The sequence below is a fragment of the Pseudophryne corroboree genome, chromosome 4 (assembly GCF_028390025.1).
Source record: "Pseudophryne corroboree isolate aPseCor3 chromosome 4, aPseCor3.hap2, whole genome shotgun sequence".
Classification (NCBI taxonomy): Eukaryota; Metazoa; Chordata; class Amphibia; order Anura; family Myobatrachidae; genus Pseudophryne; species Pseudophryne corroboree.
This window is the reverse complement of record NC_086447.1, coordinates 816,129,807-816,146,061: the sequence shown is the minus strand read 5'-3', so window position 1 is coordinate 816,146,061 and position 16,255 is coordinate 816,129,807. Positions and strand designations below refer to the sequence as shown.

The following is a 16,255-nucleotide window of genomic DNA, read 5'->3' as shown; positions in this document are numbered from 1 at the left end:
TTGAGATGAGGGAGCTGAGAGCAGGAGACGGGGGGTGGGTGGGGTGGGGGAGCAGCGGGGAGAGCAGGAACCCAGCGGCAGCGTCCACCCATCTCGAATAGCGAGGTCCCACCCCCCCCTTCCCCCGGCGCCGCTGACAGCTCCCCTGCTGCGGCTGTCCGCGCACCCTGCAGCCGCTGACAGCAGGAGAAGGACAGGACACCGGGAACGGCCAAATCCGACAGTCGGGTTTGGCCGCTCTTTGAATAGGGGTTGTCGGGTCCATTCCAACAACTGCATGTCTGAATGGACCCGACTCTTATTGAATATACCCCTTTGGCTGTAACTTTTGATTTTTTTTATCCTTTGTATATAGGGCGACCATTTAAAAACTTTATTCTGGTCTTCCGCTGCCAGCAGCATGTGACATATACTGTAGTAATACATTGTTGTCTAATGTGCAAGTTATTGAGATTGAATTATGTAAAATCTAAGTGGTCCCGTTCCATATGCAATTCTTTTCCTCTGAGTAAGATGTTCATAGCTGATTTCAGTCTCAGGCTAATTCGATTTGTGGCACCTCAGAACTGGCTGCCGCCCTATTGAAGTCTAATGCTCTTCACATACTCCTGATTGCATTAAGGTTTTAGTGGCAAAAGCACAGGTTGTGTAGGGGTGAAAAAAAATACATTTGATGAATTACAACCTCTCGGTCGGGAACACTTCGATTCTCCATTTCCAAATTGGTCCATTTGTTTTGTTTTTTTTCCCAGAGATTTTTTTTCCCATTAGCCATATTACCCTCTGTGCTCTCTCGTCTTCAAAGTAATGCAAATGGGCTTTTTAATTTAGTGACTAGAAAGCAGGTCGAACCTTTAATGTCATGCAATTAGATTTGTTAAAGCATCAAATAATAGGATGCACATTCCTGTATTGTGAAAAGCATTAATATAAGTGTGCCACGTATTTGTGTTCATTTGCAAGTGATTGTCATAAATAGGTTTCTATTTTTAAAATTATTTTCCCAGTTGTGTGTTCTTTCTAAAGGGTAACAGTTCAGAAATCTGTAATAAATAAATGTAACAGCTGTTGGTGGACATGTATGAGATTGCACTAAATTTCTCCAATGTTACCCATAATCGCAGGTTGTACTATTATTATTATTAACAACAGTTTGTTATATAGCGCAGCAAATTCCGTTGCGCTTTACAACTGGACACAATTGGAAGACAACACTGGGTAAAAACAAACAGTCATAGAGGTAGGCCTATCAAATGAATACTAAAGAAAATAAAATAAGCAAGAACAAATAATGCAGTACAGTTGCATATAACGTATAACAAAGTACAAATGCCGTATGTACTGTAAGTACATGATAACCATAACATTTACAGTGCTCAAACATGAAAGCTACATTTAAAATAGACAAAGAGGGACACAAAAGACATAGGGCTGAGTGGGCCCTAGTCATTAAAGCTTAACAGTCTAGAGACGGGGAGGAAGTAAAGACATTAACCGCATTTGAGATCCGGCAGGAAGAACAAGTAGAGGGAGTGGTCTAGGAGTGGGGACAGAATAGGCTCTAGCAGTGGTTCTCAAACTGTGTGCGTGCCTCGGGACACTTGCAGGGGGTGCCTTGGATTGGTGGTCAAGAACCAATTAAAATTATTTATGGTCAATGTAATAGGCAAAACCAGTGCTGGTGGCTGTCAATCATAAAATATGTGGACAAACAGAAGTAAATCTTGCCCCTCACCACACAATTGAACCGAAGGATGACATATAACCACAATTTACTTAATTTACTATTTCTTTCCACATTTCTAAATCAGGAAATTTTGGCCTAGGGGTGCCATTAAAAAAAATTCTGATACTCTAGGACGCCGTGATTCAAAAAAGTTTAGGAACCACTGGGCTATATGGAATTGGTAGGTTTTTGAGGGCGCACTTAAAAGGTTAGAAGTTGCAAAAGAGCCTGTGTGGGTGAGGAAGAGATTTCCATAGGTGGGGAGAAGCATGGAAGAAGTCTTGGAAGTGGTAGTGAGAAGTGGTTATTAAAATGGAAGAGAAGTTTAGGTCAAAGTAGAGTGGATGAGCTGCTTTTTATTTTAAGATGAGGTTAAAGATGTATAAATGGGGGTTTGAATTGCATTTGGGGCAATAGGGAGCTGCTGAGGGGTATTGCAGACTATTTCTGTGGATTAGGGGCAGCAAGAGTAAGACTAGCCTCAACTCTACGTTCAGGACGTATTGTAGAGTTGAAAGGTGAGTGAGGTGCAAACCAGGTAGGTGACGGTAGCTGTAGACTAGGTGGGAGATAAAAAGGCAATGGACCAACCGTTATGAAGGAGCAGAAGATGTTGATTGATAGTGTCAAAAGAGGTGGAGAAAGGCCTTGATGTTTGAGCACATGGTTACCCTTTGACTTGGCTAAAAATAAATCCTTAGTCACTTTTTTGCAAGAGTGGTTGTAGTGGAGTGAAAAGGTGGAAGCCAGACTGCAGAGACGCAAGAAGAGATTGGATGGAAAAAAAAGTGGGTTTGGTACTGTACTTGCAGACAGTTCTAGAAGTTTGGAAGGAACGTGGAGCAGAGAACTGGGCAGACTTTTGGAGATAAAATAGGGTCATGATGGTTTCTTTAGGGAAAGGAAAGATCAGAGAAAATGTGAAGGTGGATAGGGATAAGCTTGGGAAGGTGAGCAAGTGTTGGCATTGGTATATAGGGAGTCGGGAGGGAATTCGGTCAAGGTATTGGATGAAGAGGAAGGTAGGAGAGTGAGGACCTTGAATGGCTACAGGAGCGAGATAATTCAGGGCCTGATTTTGAGGTGCATGCAAATCATGCTTGGCTGCAGTTTCCCATCGACTCTTCGAGCAGCCCCTGCCTGCTGCAGAGCCTCCCTTGTAACTTTCTTAAAATATGGCCACTGTGGCTGCAGCGCTGCAAAAGAGATTGCAGCCACATACCAAAACACGCCAATGACTCCTTCTCTTTTACAGAAGAGTTTAGGCCATCTCACAGTTTCCACGCTGTAATGGATCACAGAAGCCATCTCATGTCATAGTGATGTCATAAACAAATGTGCACGCCATCGCACACATTGGTTTGCGCATGCACAATAAGAGTTTCCTTGAGTTTTTGCGCAGTATCAAATAATCGCTCAACTGCGCAAACATTAGCACTGCATGTACCTCTGAATCAGATCCTAAGGGTGGCTGGGTTAGAAGTGAATTAGAGTAGACATGTTGGATGCGTCAATTTTGCGTTTAAAGTAAGTGGAAAACGTCCTGAATTGTGAGGCAATAGGGCTGCAGGTGTGGAGAAGAGACAACTGGGGTTATTAGACAAGGTGTAAAATAGGAGTCTGAAGTAGGTTTTCCTGGTGAGGATCTGGGTAGTACAACAGGAGTAGAGGATTTTTCTATTGGCCCTTGGAAAAGTAGGAGCACTTTTGTAGGCAGGTGGAGATTTTCAGTGTCATAGTTAGGAGCACTGAAGACTGCGAGGTGACACTTGCTACTTCTTCAAGGTCTGTGGAGAGTGTTGTAGAAAGAGAGCAGCATTAGGGCAGGTGAGGGAAGGAATGGGAGAGAGATGTGGTTCAAGTGATGCTGAGAAGATGACGGGGTCAAGACTGTTATAGTGTCGCTGCATGCTCACAGATATGAATGCAGGTCGGGAGCAAGAGTTGATACAGAGAGGAAAGATATTGGGGGTAATGTAATATGGTGTGAGAATCAGAAAGTGAGAGGTGAGAGATTTTGTGACAGTTCTCCTGTGTTTCTTTCTTCTTTTTTTTAAGTGCCAATCATTTGTATGGCAAAATCAACCTGGTCACAAAATCTTTCACTTTCTGATTCTCATACCCTACTACATTCCCCCCATTCCCCTCATTCCCCATTGTGTTTGGGAAGTGGGAGGCCTGAATTTGAGAAACTGGAGCTGTCACAAAGATGGGAAAACATGATTAAGTCCAAGGAGTGTCCGTTGTGATGGGTGAGAGATTAGAACCAATAGGGGAAAGAACAGTGTAAGGATGTTAGAGGCAGCAGTGCTAGTAGCAAGTCCCAAATAAATTAGAGTGGTTTTATCAGTGGGAAGGGAGTGCCAAAGCCACATACTGTAGGTGGAGTATATAGAAGAGCCATATAAAATAAACTTTAAAGGAGGAGGAGAGGACACATTTCAAACTAGGGAATGCTGAGGAACATTTAGGAAAAGGTGTTTACTAGAAAAGAGAGAAAGTCACTACACATGTGTGAGGGGTTTGTCCACTTGTTAGGAGTGCTGTTTGTGTATGCATGTAAAACATTGTTATCTTGCAATATTCTGCACTATCTTGTATCTTTTTGAAATAGCAGAACAAAAGCAGTTTGTTTTCTTTCATCTTGTTGATCAGTCATCACCCTTATCTTTTTTTTTCATGTCATGCTGTCTACTTAAAGATAACTGTGAAGTTAAGTGAACTGACAGCAAGTTTTGAACCCTCTTTTTTTTCTTGTTTCTTGTTGTTGCCCTCTCGTTCCTGTATTTCTTTTCTGACCCGCACTTGTCCATTTTGCTTCGTGTTCTCAGTTTGACACTTGACCTGCCGTTTGTTTTTCAAGTGTCTCTGTTTGCGATGGGCAATGAAGTGGTAACACCTTTAATGTCTGTCAATCAGCAACAACTTGGTGCATATTCATTTCCTGGATACCTATAGTTGCTTCTTATTTCTGTGATCAATAGCAAAGCTTTTTACTTCATTGGCAGAGAAGCAGCGGTAGTTCAGAGTGCATGTGCCTGTTCTAAACTAGAATAAAGGCTCTTGGTAATGCAGGCATTTCATAGGCTGTTTTACGGAGTGTGCCGTTTTACGACATTTTATATGCCGATGACCCTTCAGTAAGTTTTGTAGTTTGGTCCTTGTCGCAAGGCACAAATGATCGAAAGTGTTTGACTGTAATAAACATGCAACTATAAAATTGTCAGTCTGCAATGGAAAGCATTTATGCATTCAAAGAAACCAGCACAAAACAATGGGGACACTTCAGATGTGGACTGAGGAGTATTGGTACTTTGCGCATGTGCAAGACCCTTTGTGGGCATGCAAGACCCTTTCTGCTCATGCATGAACAGGTCCTGCGACTACGGAAGCACTACAGCTTCAGACTGTCCGTGATTGACACTTTGATGCCATTTGGGGACGAGGAGTTGGCGGCGACGGCCTCTGTTTCTCCAAATGGAGGTATGTCGCCTCCGTTGTAGGGAAGGGAAGAGTCCAGGATCTTCATCAGAGGACAGAGATTTCCAGGCGTCTAGGTAGCAACTGCGGCGACTGGCTTGCACGACACCATGGGTCATGCAGCTGGCCGATGGTGTCTCAGATGATCCGATACTGCATCCTATGCAGCAGGAGATCTGACACTTCCTGCTGCATTATCATATTAGTGCTATTGCTGCTGCTTGTATGTAAGCAGCAGCGATAGCACCTCCGTCCACAGCTGAATGATGGGCCGTATCACTAAGGGCCTGATTCATCTTCGATGTTTGTGGTTGGGCTCATTCACAGAAAGAGTCCTGCATGATCGCTTGCAGTCCCGCCTTAGCTGCAGCGTGATTGACATGCCGTGGTGTTTGGTGGTCGGACCGGGGTGGCTACATGGATCGTTCTACAAAATTAAGGCATGCTGCTCTGTTTTGTAGGAGTGCCGAGGATTGGCTCTGCACATTTGGGAGCAGATAATCTGGCCCCGTCAGAGGAGTTCCGATGGTCGTGATGGTGTTCCAATGCTGCTTCTTAAGACGCAACACTCAGATCAGCGCTGCATGCGGGAGTTGTCTATTTCCTACAGACGCCTCCTGCTGCATTAGAATTTTTTGCGCATCACCGTTGTGTCCAAGTTAGGGAACATTTAGAATTTATCAAAGGCCTCTTAGCCATTAATATTGAAAATCCTGCTTTTTAATGCTTGTAAAAGCATGCCAATGGGTTTGGGTCGGAACTAGGACCTATTGGTTCCAATGAGCCCATACCAGCTTGTACCGGTGACAGTGGCATCCTTTAAATGCTGTCTGCTCTATTCACTTGTGATTGTATTTGATTTAGTATGGTCAGTGGCAATTTTTCAGTGCCAGTGGGTAGTCAGACTAATTTTGACTGTCCTCAAAGCTTTGTAGATTTTGCTAAAGAACCCTTTACACAGATTCGTCTTTATGAATGAATGTACTTACACTGTTCATAAACTAGTTCCTTGTTCAGAGTTGTATGTAATTTAGTATAGGGGACCAATATTGAGTTTTTGAGCAGTGCGCATGCTCCATGGCCAGGTGTATGCAACTATAGGTGATTCACTTGCACAACTCAATCACATCCCCACCTTTTGCTGACTTGGGTGTAGCTAGGTAGCTGTGAGGTCTTTAGATATAGGTGAAGTGCTCAGATCATGTGTCGTGGGTATGTAGGTGGATTTGTGGGCTATGTGGAGTTGAGCGTATGCAAAGATCCATCTGATTTTGAATGGATGTCTTACACTAGGTTTAGGACTGGTACAAATGTTTATAGTAATGATGGCTGCTTACACAAGCAGATGTATAGAGGCATTGTGACCACATACATTTCGTGTGACTGGTTCATTCACAGAATAATCTGAAGGAAGCATGCTTTGGTAAAAAAAGAAAGGAAAAAACTTTATTGGTTTATATTTCCTTTGGAAGAAAGGCGCCTCAGAGATGTCCAAATTATCTATGTATAGTCACAGTCTACTTTAATACAAATATTTGTCTAATGAGCTCTTCATACCTGGAACTGCACCAGTGATTATTGGCATCCAATGCTGTGGGAAAAAGTCAGTCTAACCATCAACATTGAAAGGGTTCTTTACAGTAAGGGCAGTCAGACTATGATATTTCCTGCCAGTGGAAGTGGTGATGTCCAGTTTTTGCACCTGATTCAAAGTATATTGGATGCTTTTCTTACAAGGAGTGGTATCTGCAGCTATCACTGTTAGATTCCATTATTGGTTTTATTGATCAGGGAAATAAGCTATATGTAAATTTTAGTGTCTTTAAGGCACACTCAACAGTCAAGTTTTTACGTATTCTTGAACACAGGTGACTTAATTAGTTCAGTCATTTTGATTTAACCACCTTTGCCCAATCATGGATATCCTTATAACCTGGAATGTTAATATGCCTTGAGGACCGAGTTTGAAAAGCACTGACCTACACAGTGATAAGGCAGCAGTTTTGAGAGCTACATTAATATTCATGAGAATGCGTTATGTATATTAGCCGGGAACCAGTTTCTCATGCTTTATCACAAGGTGCCTTAGTGATGACACTGGTCCCTAGTCAGTTGATAGACTGCATTCTTATAAGTATTGGGTAAGATACAGCTAGGCTACGGGCACAGTTTACTGGTGTAACACTAAAACTTCTGCTAGAAAGGAGCAGTGGCATCCAAAGGCCAGTACACACGGGCAGAGATGTGTGCTGAGCGATCTAGCACAGAACACTCAGAACACATCTCTCCCCCGCTCAGCACACAGCGTGATGTTTGCTGAGCGAGCGGGGGGGAGGGGGTGGTGCTCATTCTACCCAGCGGTGAAATGTGCGATGTGCTAGATTGTACCGGTGATAGCATGGAAAAGCCATAAAAATACATTACATATTTAATCCAAATAATGCACAATGTACACAGTCTCCCTGCACCACACCAGCAAGTTACACTAGTTTAAATGGTATAAGAACAAAGGGATTCACCTTTACAGGATAAGAGGGGACAGAACTAAGGTTATAAGGTGTTTGGTATCCAGCTGTAGGGTATACTAAGGGCAATATTCCGATGTTGGTTTGCAGAAGATCGCACGCTCCTGCGAATAGTTATGCGCAGGAGCAGAATATAAATTTTAACTGTATTTACTGTACACTTGGTATGCGGCTGGAACCCAGAGGAGACCATCTGCAAGTGCACCTGGAACAGACATCGCCCACCTATTCTACCGACCTATGACCTCTCCTGTACTGTAAATGACCATCCCTGTGTCCAGTGGACAAAGAGATTACAGTTTCCATTGTGTTAGGTTTTGGACTATTGTATAAAAAAGCCAGCTGCATGCCTGGTCCCACACAGACTCTGAAGGTCATCTCCCTTGATGACTGAGGACCGGACGGGAAGCGCAGGCGAAACCAAAACGTATGTACCATGGACTGTAGCCATTTTTCTATTGTATTGTATTGTTGTTTATTGTAACCCCCCTTTCAGCAATTATATGTTGGTGTGTCTGAACCCAGCATCTTAAATACAATCTGGTGTCGTGTCTCTTTTCCCTGCTACTTTTATAAGTGTATTTCAGTCACACGTGTAGCTGCAAAGTGCTCACGGCGTGTCTTTGGGTGTGTACGCACTGCGTGTACATTGTACGGCCAGTGCGGCGTTTGTACGCAAAGTATGTAGGCTAAGGTTTGATCACAGCGGCCGCAGCGGCTCCATTTGAAAGTGTATTTAATGTGATTTTAAAGTGTTGCTTTTAGTCCTGTATGTAAATCGACGTTTACAAATTTAAGCATGAATCTCTCCCTGTGTACCCCCCTTAACCCTAAACTGTAACTAGAAGCTCTGGTTGAATGGGTCAAGGACCAAGAAGGACTGTGCCAAGTAGATATCGGAGCACAGTGTGAATACATACTTCCTTTCTACACATCCTTTACAATTCCCTGTTGTCACTCACTTGCATAATTGAGTTGGTCACGCCTTGTCAGTAATTGGTGTGCCCAAGGTGGCCGGTGAGTTTATCACAACCCCTAGCGCGTAGTCCAGCTAAACCCATTCTGTCTGAAACATGAGCACCTGTGAGCAGTCCGAAGCCCTCAGCGTGGCCCAACAAGCTACAGTTTTTTCCAAGGACAACACATACATACCCTATTCAATGTAATTTATTAATTGAGACCATATCACAAGTCTTATGTGCGTCAGTGCTTGTCTTTACATAGGCTGCATAGTTGTGCTCCCTTCCAGTCCTTGAGTAATCATTTGTTTTAAAGGGCAATACCCCCTTTGTTGCAGATGCTTCTGCTGCTGGCAGCAGGTTTGAAAATAGGTTGTTAGTTAGCTGCTCCCCTCTTTTCAAACCCATTGCCAGGAGCTGTCAAAAGCAGCATCAACTACAGAGGGTGTATTTCTGATTGCCTGCCAATTTATATATTAGTGAGTAAGGAAGGTAGGGTAAAATGAGGGCCCAGACTATTATCTTTTCCAAATCATTATTACGTATGTGCTGGGATGTCAGCCAAAAAATAAAAATGTGCTCATGTTTCTACTAGACGGCGGCGGGAAGTTTTAAAACCGCAACATGCATATTGGTTTATTTTCAATTTTGAGATTTAAATACCAATAAATAAATGACAAGTTCCCTTCCGGCTATTTAGGATGATCCACCAGGGTGCCTTAAAAAGTCTCTTGAACATTGCCATCCAGTGGCCACGTGAAACTTAAATTAAAACTTTTTTTTAATGTAAAAACAAGCACATGGCAAACCCTTTGTTTTCTCAAAATAGACTTGTTTATTTATGTCCATTGTATTTCTGTTACACCTGTGTATTGAAGTTAAAAATACTAGTCAAACTGGTCTCGTCAAATACAGTCTATGAAGCTTTCTTGAAAGTTGGGAGGGGGGTCCGATAAAAGGTCCCAAGGTCTGCCATTGTTATATGCCCTGACGTGACATATTGGCATTCCGACCGTCTGGATCCTGATCGGTTCCCGACATACAGTATGCTACAGTCTCCTTATATTCCAGTATGTTATGGTTAAAGTCTACCAGTCTCCTTGTATTCCATTTTCTTCTTCCTCCATAGCTTTAGTTACCTGTTACCTGCTGGATGTTTATGCCTAATGCCTGTGGCTGTAGTTTATGAATAAAACAGAACTCCACTGTACTTACAATACATACAATAAAATAAATGTGGCTGTGCTTGGTGCAGAAATGTAATGACCTTCATTCCTTTTGTGTCTATAACTCTGGAACCTACTTATTTATTTTCTTAGCAACGCGGGCGCGGTTCTGGGTATGTACCACAACTTTCAATATGAACCCCTTTAACCATTTATGGAATTGCTTTTTAAGATAAATCTGCAGAATCAGACGGAGTGTGTGTTTATAATTTTGTGTTTTTCTTTACAGATCAAACCCATTTTATGAACCAAAAGAGAGTCCAGAAATAAGCCGGAACATGGCTATAAAGGAGTCCGAACAGGAGAAGAGGATGAAAAGGAAAGCACCAGCTCCTCCGGCAACCACACCAAAGAAGGATGCTGCTGCAAGCTCCCCACTTTCTATACTGCAAGCAAAGGACCTCGCCTCCTCTCCCAAGGTAAGACCATGACCTTCCAGCCTCATCATCATTACGGTTCTGTAATACATGTTGTCTAAAAACTGCAACGGTTATTGGTCAAATTTGGTTTAGCAAAATGGCCTCATTATCATAATTACAGACCCTGCGACTGACCCTTTCCACCTGCACTTGTTACCTGTTCTGCATTAACTGATGTTTAATAAGGACTCTTCTAGTGAATTGGTTAGTTTAGCAATGGTACATTAAATAGGAAGTTCGGGAGCAGAGCATTTTGTGCCAGATGGAATGGATCATGTTGTAGGGTCTGCTATTGATGTGAACCTATGTTCTTCCCCTTCTACAGACGTCAGTAGTTGTTATAGGATATGTTGATTGATAACATTACAGTGATTTATTCCCAGAGTAAAACAAGTTATGCCCTGCATAAGCAGCAGAAAGTATAATTGTATGGCATATCGCACCCAGAAAGGTTAGGAAAACAGAACAAAGTGAATGAATATTGTATGACATAAAATGCCATTGTAGGCTTTGCGTGGTGCAGACCAGGTACATGAAAACAAAAATCTTTGAGCTTTTCGGGACACCCTCTAAAATTGTGTTTAACCTCCTTGATCATTGCTCATTCTGGTATGAGAATGTTAATGTATCTAAACAGAAACACATTTCATACATGTATCACAGTAGATCAATATTCATGTGATGTTTTACAGCCAATGTCAACAGGGGGGGGTAGTTAATTCACCAGGAAACATTGCTAATGTTCACCCCTTGTAATAATGTTAACATTTTTTTTATATCGGTTTGGTAGTTACATTTATTTATACAGTGTCTTCAAAAAATTAAATCCCCTTGTGATTCTCATGTCCACTACAGTACCCTGTATGCAAAACTATGGGCACCTACAGTACAGTAAAATACCTTAAAACCAACTTTGAAATTGTACTTTATAGATTTTGCTAGGACATGGAGTTACCTCTATGGAAACTAGTCAGCAGAGAATAAATGTTAGTAAATGTGTGTTTTAGCCCTGGAAGCCTGACATCAATTAAATTCGATTTTAATCTAATCTGAAATCAATTAAAATTGACCTTAAGTAAATGTACCCCCTAGAGAGGAAAGAGGGAATCTGCATACAGACTAATTTGTGTCATACAGAAAAAATACTGTAATATAAACTGTGAAGAGTTTTGGGAAATGAAATAGAATGCTGCAGAATAAGAACTGAAGTGACAGCCTGATGTACACACTAATTAATATAATACAGAGCCATAATTATCACCCAATTCTTACAAACAGTACCAGTGGGGAACAGTACTTACTGCAGTGCTCAAGACGGATTCAGTATGATTTACTGGCAGGCAGGATGCCGGCTGTCAATATCTCGACAGCGGCATCTCGTCCGCCAGAACCCCGGCAGCGAGGCACGCGCACCCAACAGCCGGCAAATTAAATGCATCCCCTCAAGACAGGTATACCCTCGCTTCCAGATCACAGTCAGGACCATGGCACTGACACTGCCAGGATCACAGCCCCTGGATCAGCCGCAGAATGCCAGTCTGATCTGCTGGGGTGCCCTGTAAAACCCCTTTCACATCGCCAATGCCGTATCCCACCCGAGAATTGGAAACGGGTCCTTTCCAGGTGGGATCCGGCATTGGACCCTTACTACTGGCTTCCCGATCCGGCAAATTGCCGGGTCGGTTGCCATAGCGGCAGGGGGGCGGAGGCAGCACTGGGAGATGAGCTCATCTCCGCGCTGCCTCTCCCTATGTAGTGAATGGGTTCCGGGTCGTATCGACCTGGGAACCCGTTCACGCTGCCACTGACCCGGTATTCAACCCGGGAATAACACTGCTTTACTCCTGGGTTGAATTACCGGGGCAGGCGACCCGGGAATTCGACCATGGCCCTTTCACACAGTACACCGACCCGTGTCGGTTATAGGGATACATAGTTCATTTATATAAACTCTCATGGTTATGGCTCCATGAAATAAAAGTATGGAGTTCATTTTTTTTTTCCGGAGGGGGGGGGGGGGGTTGTTTTTAGCCCATCTAAGTAGCACGAACAGTTTGTTACGTACTCTTCTCCACAGGCTACAGAGACAAGTTTTATCTTTATAAGTATAATGGGGAGAGATAAAAGCTCCTCCCTAAATTCCTGGATGCCAAAACGCTGTGCTTAGCATCTCTGTACAGTATTTTCAATTTGAGTACTAAGTAGCTCGAACAGCTTGTAACGTACTCTGCTCTAAAGGCTACAGCGGAAAATGTTATCTTTATAGGTATAATGGTGAGAGATAAAAGCTCCTTCCTAAGTTCATGGATGCCAAAACACTGTGCTTAGCGTCTCTGTACGGTATTTTCTATCTAACCAGAAACCCTGCACCCCGTGCAAGCTGGGCGGACAATTGGAGGGGATCCAACACACGGTTGCTTGCCATTTCCCTTTGCGGTGTCACATAAACTAGTGGCCAGTCTGCCCCGAAAGCCGAGCGTCTCCTTTCGTATGGTACTGGTCTCGGGTCTCTGGTACACCCAGAACCAGAGATATTGGGGCACAAAGTGGACCCATTTTCCGTAGACTATAATGGGCCAGTTAATGCAGACCCACCATGGGTTCCGATGCTTGCCGTTAGCCTTGTGGGGGTCACAGAAACTTGGGGTCAGTATCGTCTGGTTGCTAATTGTCTCCCCTTCCATATCAACCGGTTCTAAGCCAATTGGACCCCCAGAACCTGAGATATTAAGCTTTAAGCCCATTTTAATTTAATAGCTCACATAAACGTCAATGGACCATTGCTTTAACACATTTCTTTTCATCTGTATACACTATTTTTTTTTCTTGATTTATTGGTTTCTTTTTATTGGGATCCCGACAGAGAATTAATATTTTCGACAGCGGCTCTGAACTCACCACCTCACCCTTCCCCCTCCCCTGAGAGACTGATCTTTTCAGACAAAGAGGCCAGTTTACAGTCAATAAACTGCCAACACAGTATGTAAATGAAGGGCTGATACTACAGTCGCTTTGGTTGGGGGGAAAGGACTAGAGAGGACCAGAGTGAATGTACTGTACATTTAACCATACAGTACTGTGCTACGGATTTGCGTGTCAAATACCCCGACAGTTAGTTATGGAAACAGGTCTTTTCCTGTGTGCATAATTCTTTTGAATGTAAGGTTCTTTAATATTTTTTTTTCTCTGGCTGGGTCCACAGGATTATCCACAGGATAACATTGGGGATATTGTCGAGCGACAGCGAAAATGGCACCAACACGGTCACGAGCTTTCTGGCCTCCCAGGATGCATTGGGGCCTCCACTATATAGTCCCGCCCACTGACTCAGTCAGATCAGTTTTTTGCTTGGTGCGGCAGGAAGCCGCATGGTCACAGGGCTGCTGTGAATAAAGCAGCTTAGAGCTTTTATTATTTTATTTTTTATAGACTTACTATATTGTTTTTTTTTGAGCGACTTCTCTTAACAGCGTCTTAAACGCATATTAGAAAGAGTCGCTCCAACAACTCCCCACCGGGTCGCAACAACGCTTACCTTCGGGTATCAGTGCTGTCTCGACGGGCGTCTGTGTCGGATGTTCTAGCAGGTCCAGCAGACGTAACCAGGCTGTGTCCGGAGCATGGGGAGACCGTGAGTCTATGGACTTCCTCTTACTAGAGGGGTCAGGACACCGCTACACTGATTTGGTGGAGACTACAAACAGTGTGTTGATGCGCCGAACATCTCGAGTGTGACAGCGCTACGCTCCGGGGATCATAGGCGCCAGGACTAGGTAGAGGCCGCGATCCTGGGAGTTTAAGTCAACGGTCAAGTACAATTTTCCTACTTATGTATAAGTTGTTATGGAGGTTGTATTCTCATATGACAATGTCTAATGCTTTAACATGTGACTGACTGCTAGTATGTGTGCTGACTTTTCTGTGTAATGTCAGTCCTGTTCTGACCCTCAAATCAGGTGCACTGTGGTCAGATTGATCTCACCTCTATATACTGACATATAGGGTGTTTTTCAGTCACAAAATTGTGTAGTCAATAACAGATTATTACCATGTCTGTGAGCGGCAAAAGTGATGAGGAGAATTTATCAAGCACTCCCATAGCCCTAACATGCTTATCTTGTAAGTCAGGGGTAATTGATATGAATCAATTGGTCACTTATGAGGGTTTGTGTGCAAACTGTTTCACTTTTCAGCGAAGTAAAAGACAGGAGTTGGTTCAACCACCAACAGAGCCACCATGGAATATGTTCGCAAAGACTCTGTCTTCTATAGCGGACAAGTTAACTACAGTAGCACCACCTCAGGGGTTAGGTTACACTATGAACCCATACATGCAGCTCCCTTCCTATGGCTTGGTTCCAGTAGCCTCTACAAGTAACCAAGAGACAGTTAAGACTAAGACAGATACGTCTATGTGGCAGACTACACAAGATGATACATCGGACGATGAGACAATAGATTCGACTCCGTATGATGATCAGTCGCAGAGTTTTAGTTCAGATGATGTAGCTGAACTTATTAATGCTGTGAAAGCTGTTCTCTCGTTGGAAGAGCCAGCCAAGACAGTGTTAAAATCTAAAGCACCTGTATTTAAACGAACAAAATCAGTGAAAGCTGAATTCCCAGCGTCAGATGAGCTGACAGAAATGATGGATGAGTCTTGGGCAGCGCCCAGTAAAAAGTATAAGATTCCTAAGAGATGGGATTCTTATTATCCATTTCCAGCTGTGGATTGTTCCTCCAAAAGTAGATGCACATGTTCTGCGACTCGTGCATAAATCTGCTTTACCACCGTCATCTACCTCACTAAATGATGTCACAGACAGAAGGGTAGATAGCCTTTTGAAAAATATTTTCTCTGACTTCCTAGTGGATGCTGGGGACTCCGTAAGGACCATGGGGAATAGACGGCTCCGCAGGAGACTGGGCACACTAAAAGAAAGATTTGGTACTACCTGGTGTGCACTGGCTCCTCCCTCTATGCCCCTCCTCCAGACCTCAGTTAGATTTCTGTGCCCGGCCGAGCTGGATGCACACTAGGGGCTCTCCTGAGCTCCTAGAAAGAAAGTATATGTTAGGTTTTTTATTTTACAGTGAGACCTGCTGGCAACAGGCTCACTGCAACGAGGGACTAAGGGGAGAAGAAGCGAACCTACCTGCTTGCAGCTAGCTTGGGCTTCTTAGGCTACTGGACACCATTAGCTCCAGAGGGATCGACCGCAGGACCCGTCCTTGGTGTTCGTTCCCGGAGCCGCGCCGCCGTCCCCCTTACAGAGCCAGAAGCATGAAGATGGTCCGGAAAATCGGCGGCAGAAGACTTCAGTCTTCACCAAGGTAGCGCACAGCACTGCAGCTGTGCGCCATTGCTCCTCATACACACTTCACACTCCGGTCACTGAGGGTGCAGGGCGCTGGGGGGGGTGGGCGCCCTGAGCAGCAATAAAAACACCTTGGCTGGCAAAATAATCACAATATATAGCCCCAGAGGCTATATATGTGATAATTACCCCTGCCAGAATCCATAAAAAAGCGGGAGAAAAGTCTGCGAAAAAGGGGCGGAGCTATCTCCCTCGGCACACTGGCGCCATTTTCTCTTCACAGTGTAGCTGGAAGACAGCTCCCCAGGCTCTCCCCTGTAGTTTTCAGGCTCAAAGGGTTAAAAAGAGAGGGGGGGCACTAAATTTAGGCGCAATATTGTTTATACAAGCAGCTATTGGGGAAAATTCACTCAGTGATAGTGTTTATCCCTACATTATATAGCGCTCTGGTGTGTGCTGGCATACTCTCTCTCTGTCTCCCCAAAGGGCTGTGTGGGGTCCTGTCCTCAGTCAGAGCATTCCCTGTGTGTGTGCGGTGTGTCGGTACGGCTGTGTCGACATGTTTGATGAGGAGGCTTATGTGGAGGCGGAGCAGTTGCCGA

General features: G+C 43.9%; 1 protein-coding gene across 10 annotated transcripts in view; it reads left to right on the top strand.

Annotated features, from left to right (window-relative positions):
• The window catches only part of EHBP1 (EH domain binding protein 1), a 643,275-nt gene that overhangs the window by 245,117 nt on the left and 381,903 nt on the right, over positions 1-16,255 (top strand). For all 10 annotated transcript variants that reach the window (XM_063918463.1, XM_063918471.1, XM_063918465.1 and 7 more), the window contains one exon: positions 10,146-10,335. In XM_063918463.1, the coding sequence (XP_063774533.1) occupies positions 10,146-10,335 (190 nt within the window). The remainder of the gene's footprint in view (positions 1-10,145; positions 10,336-16,255) is intronic.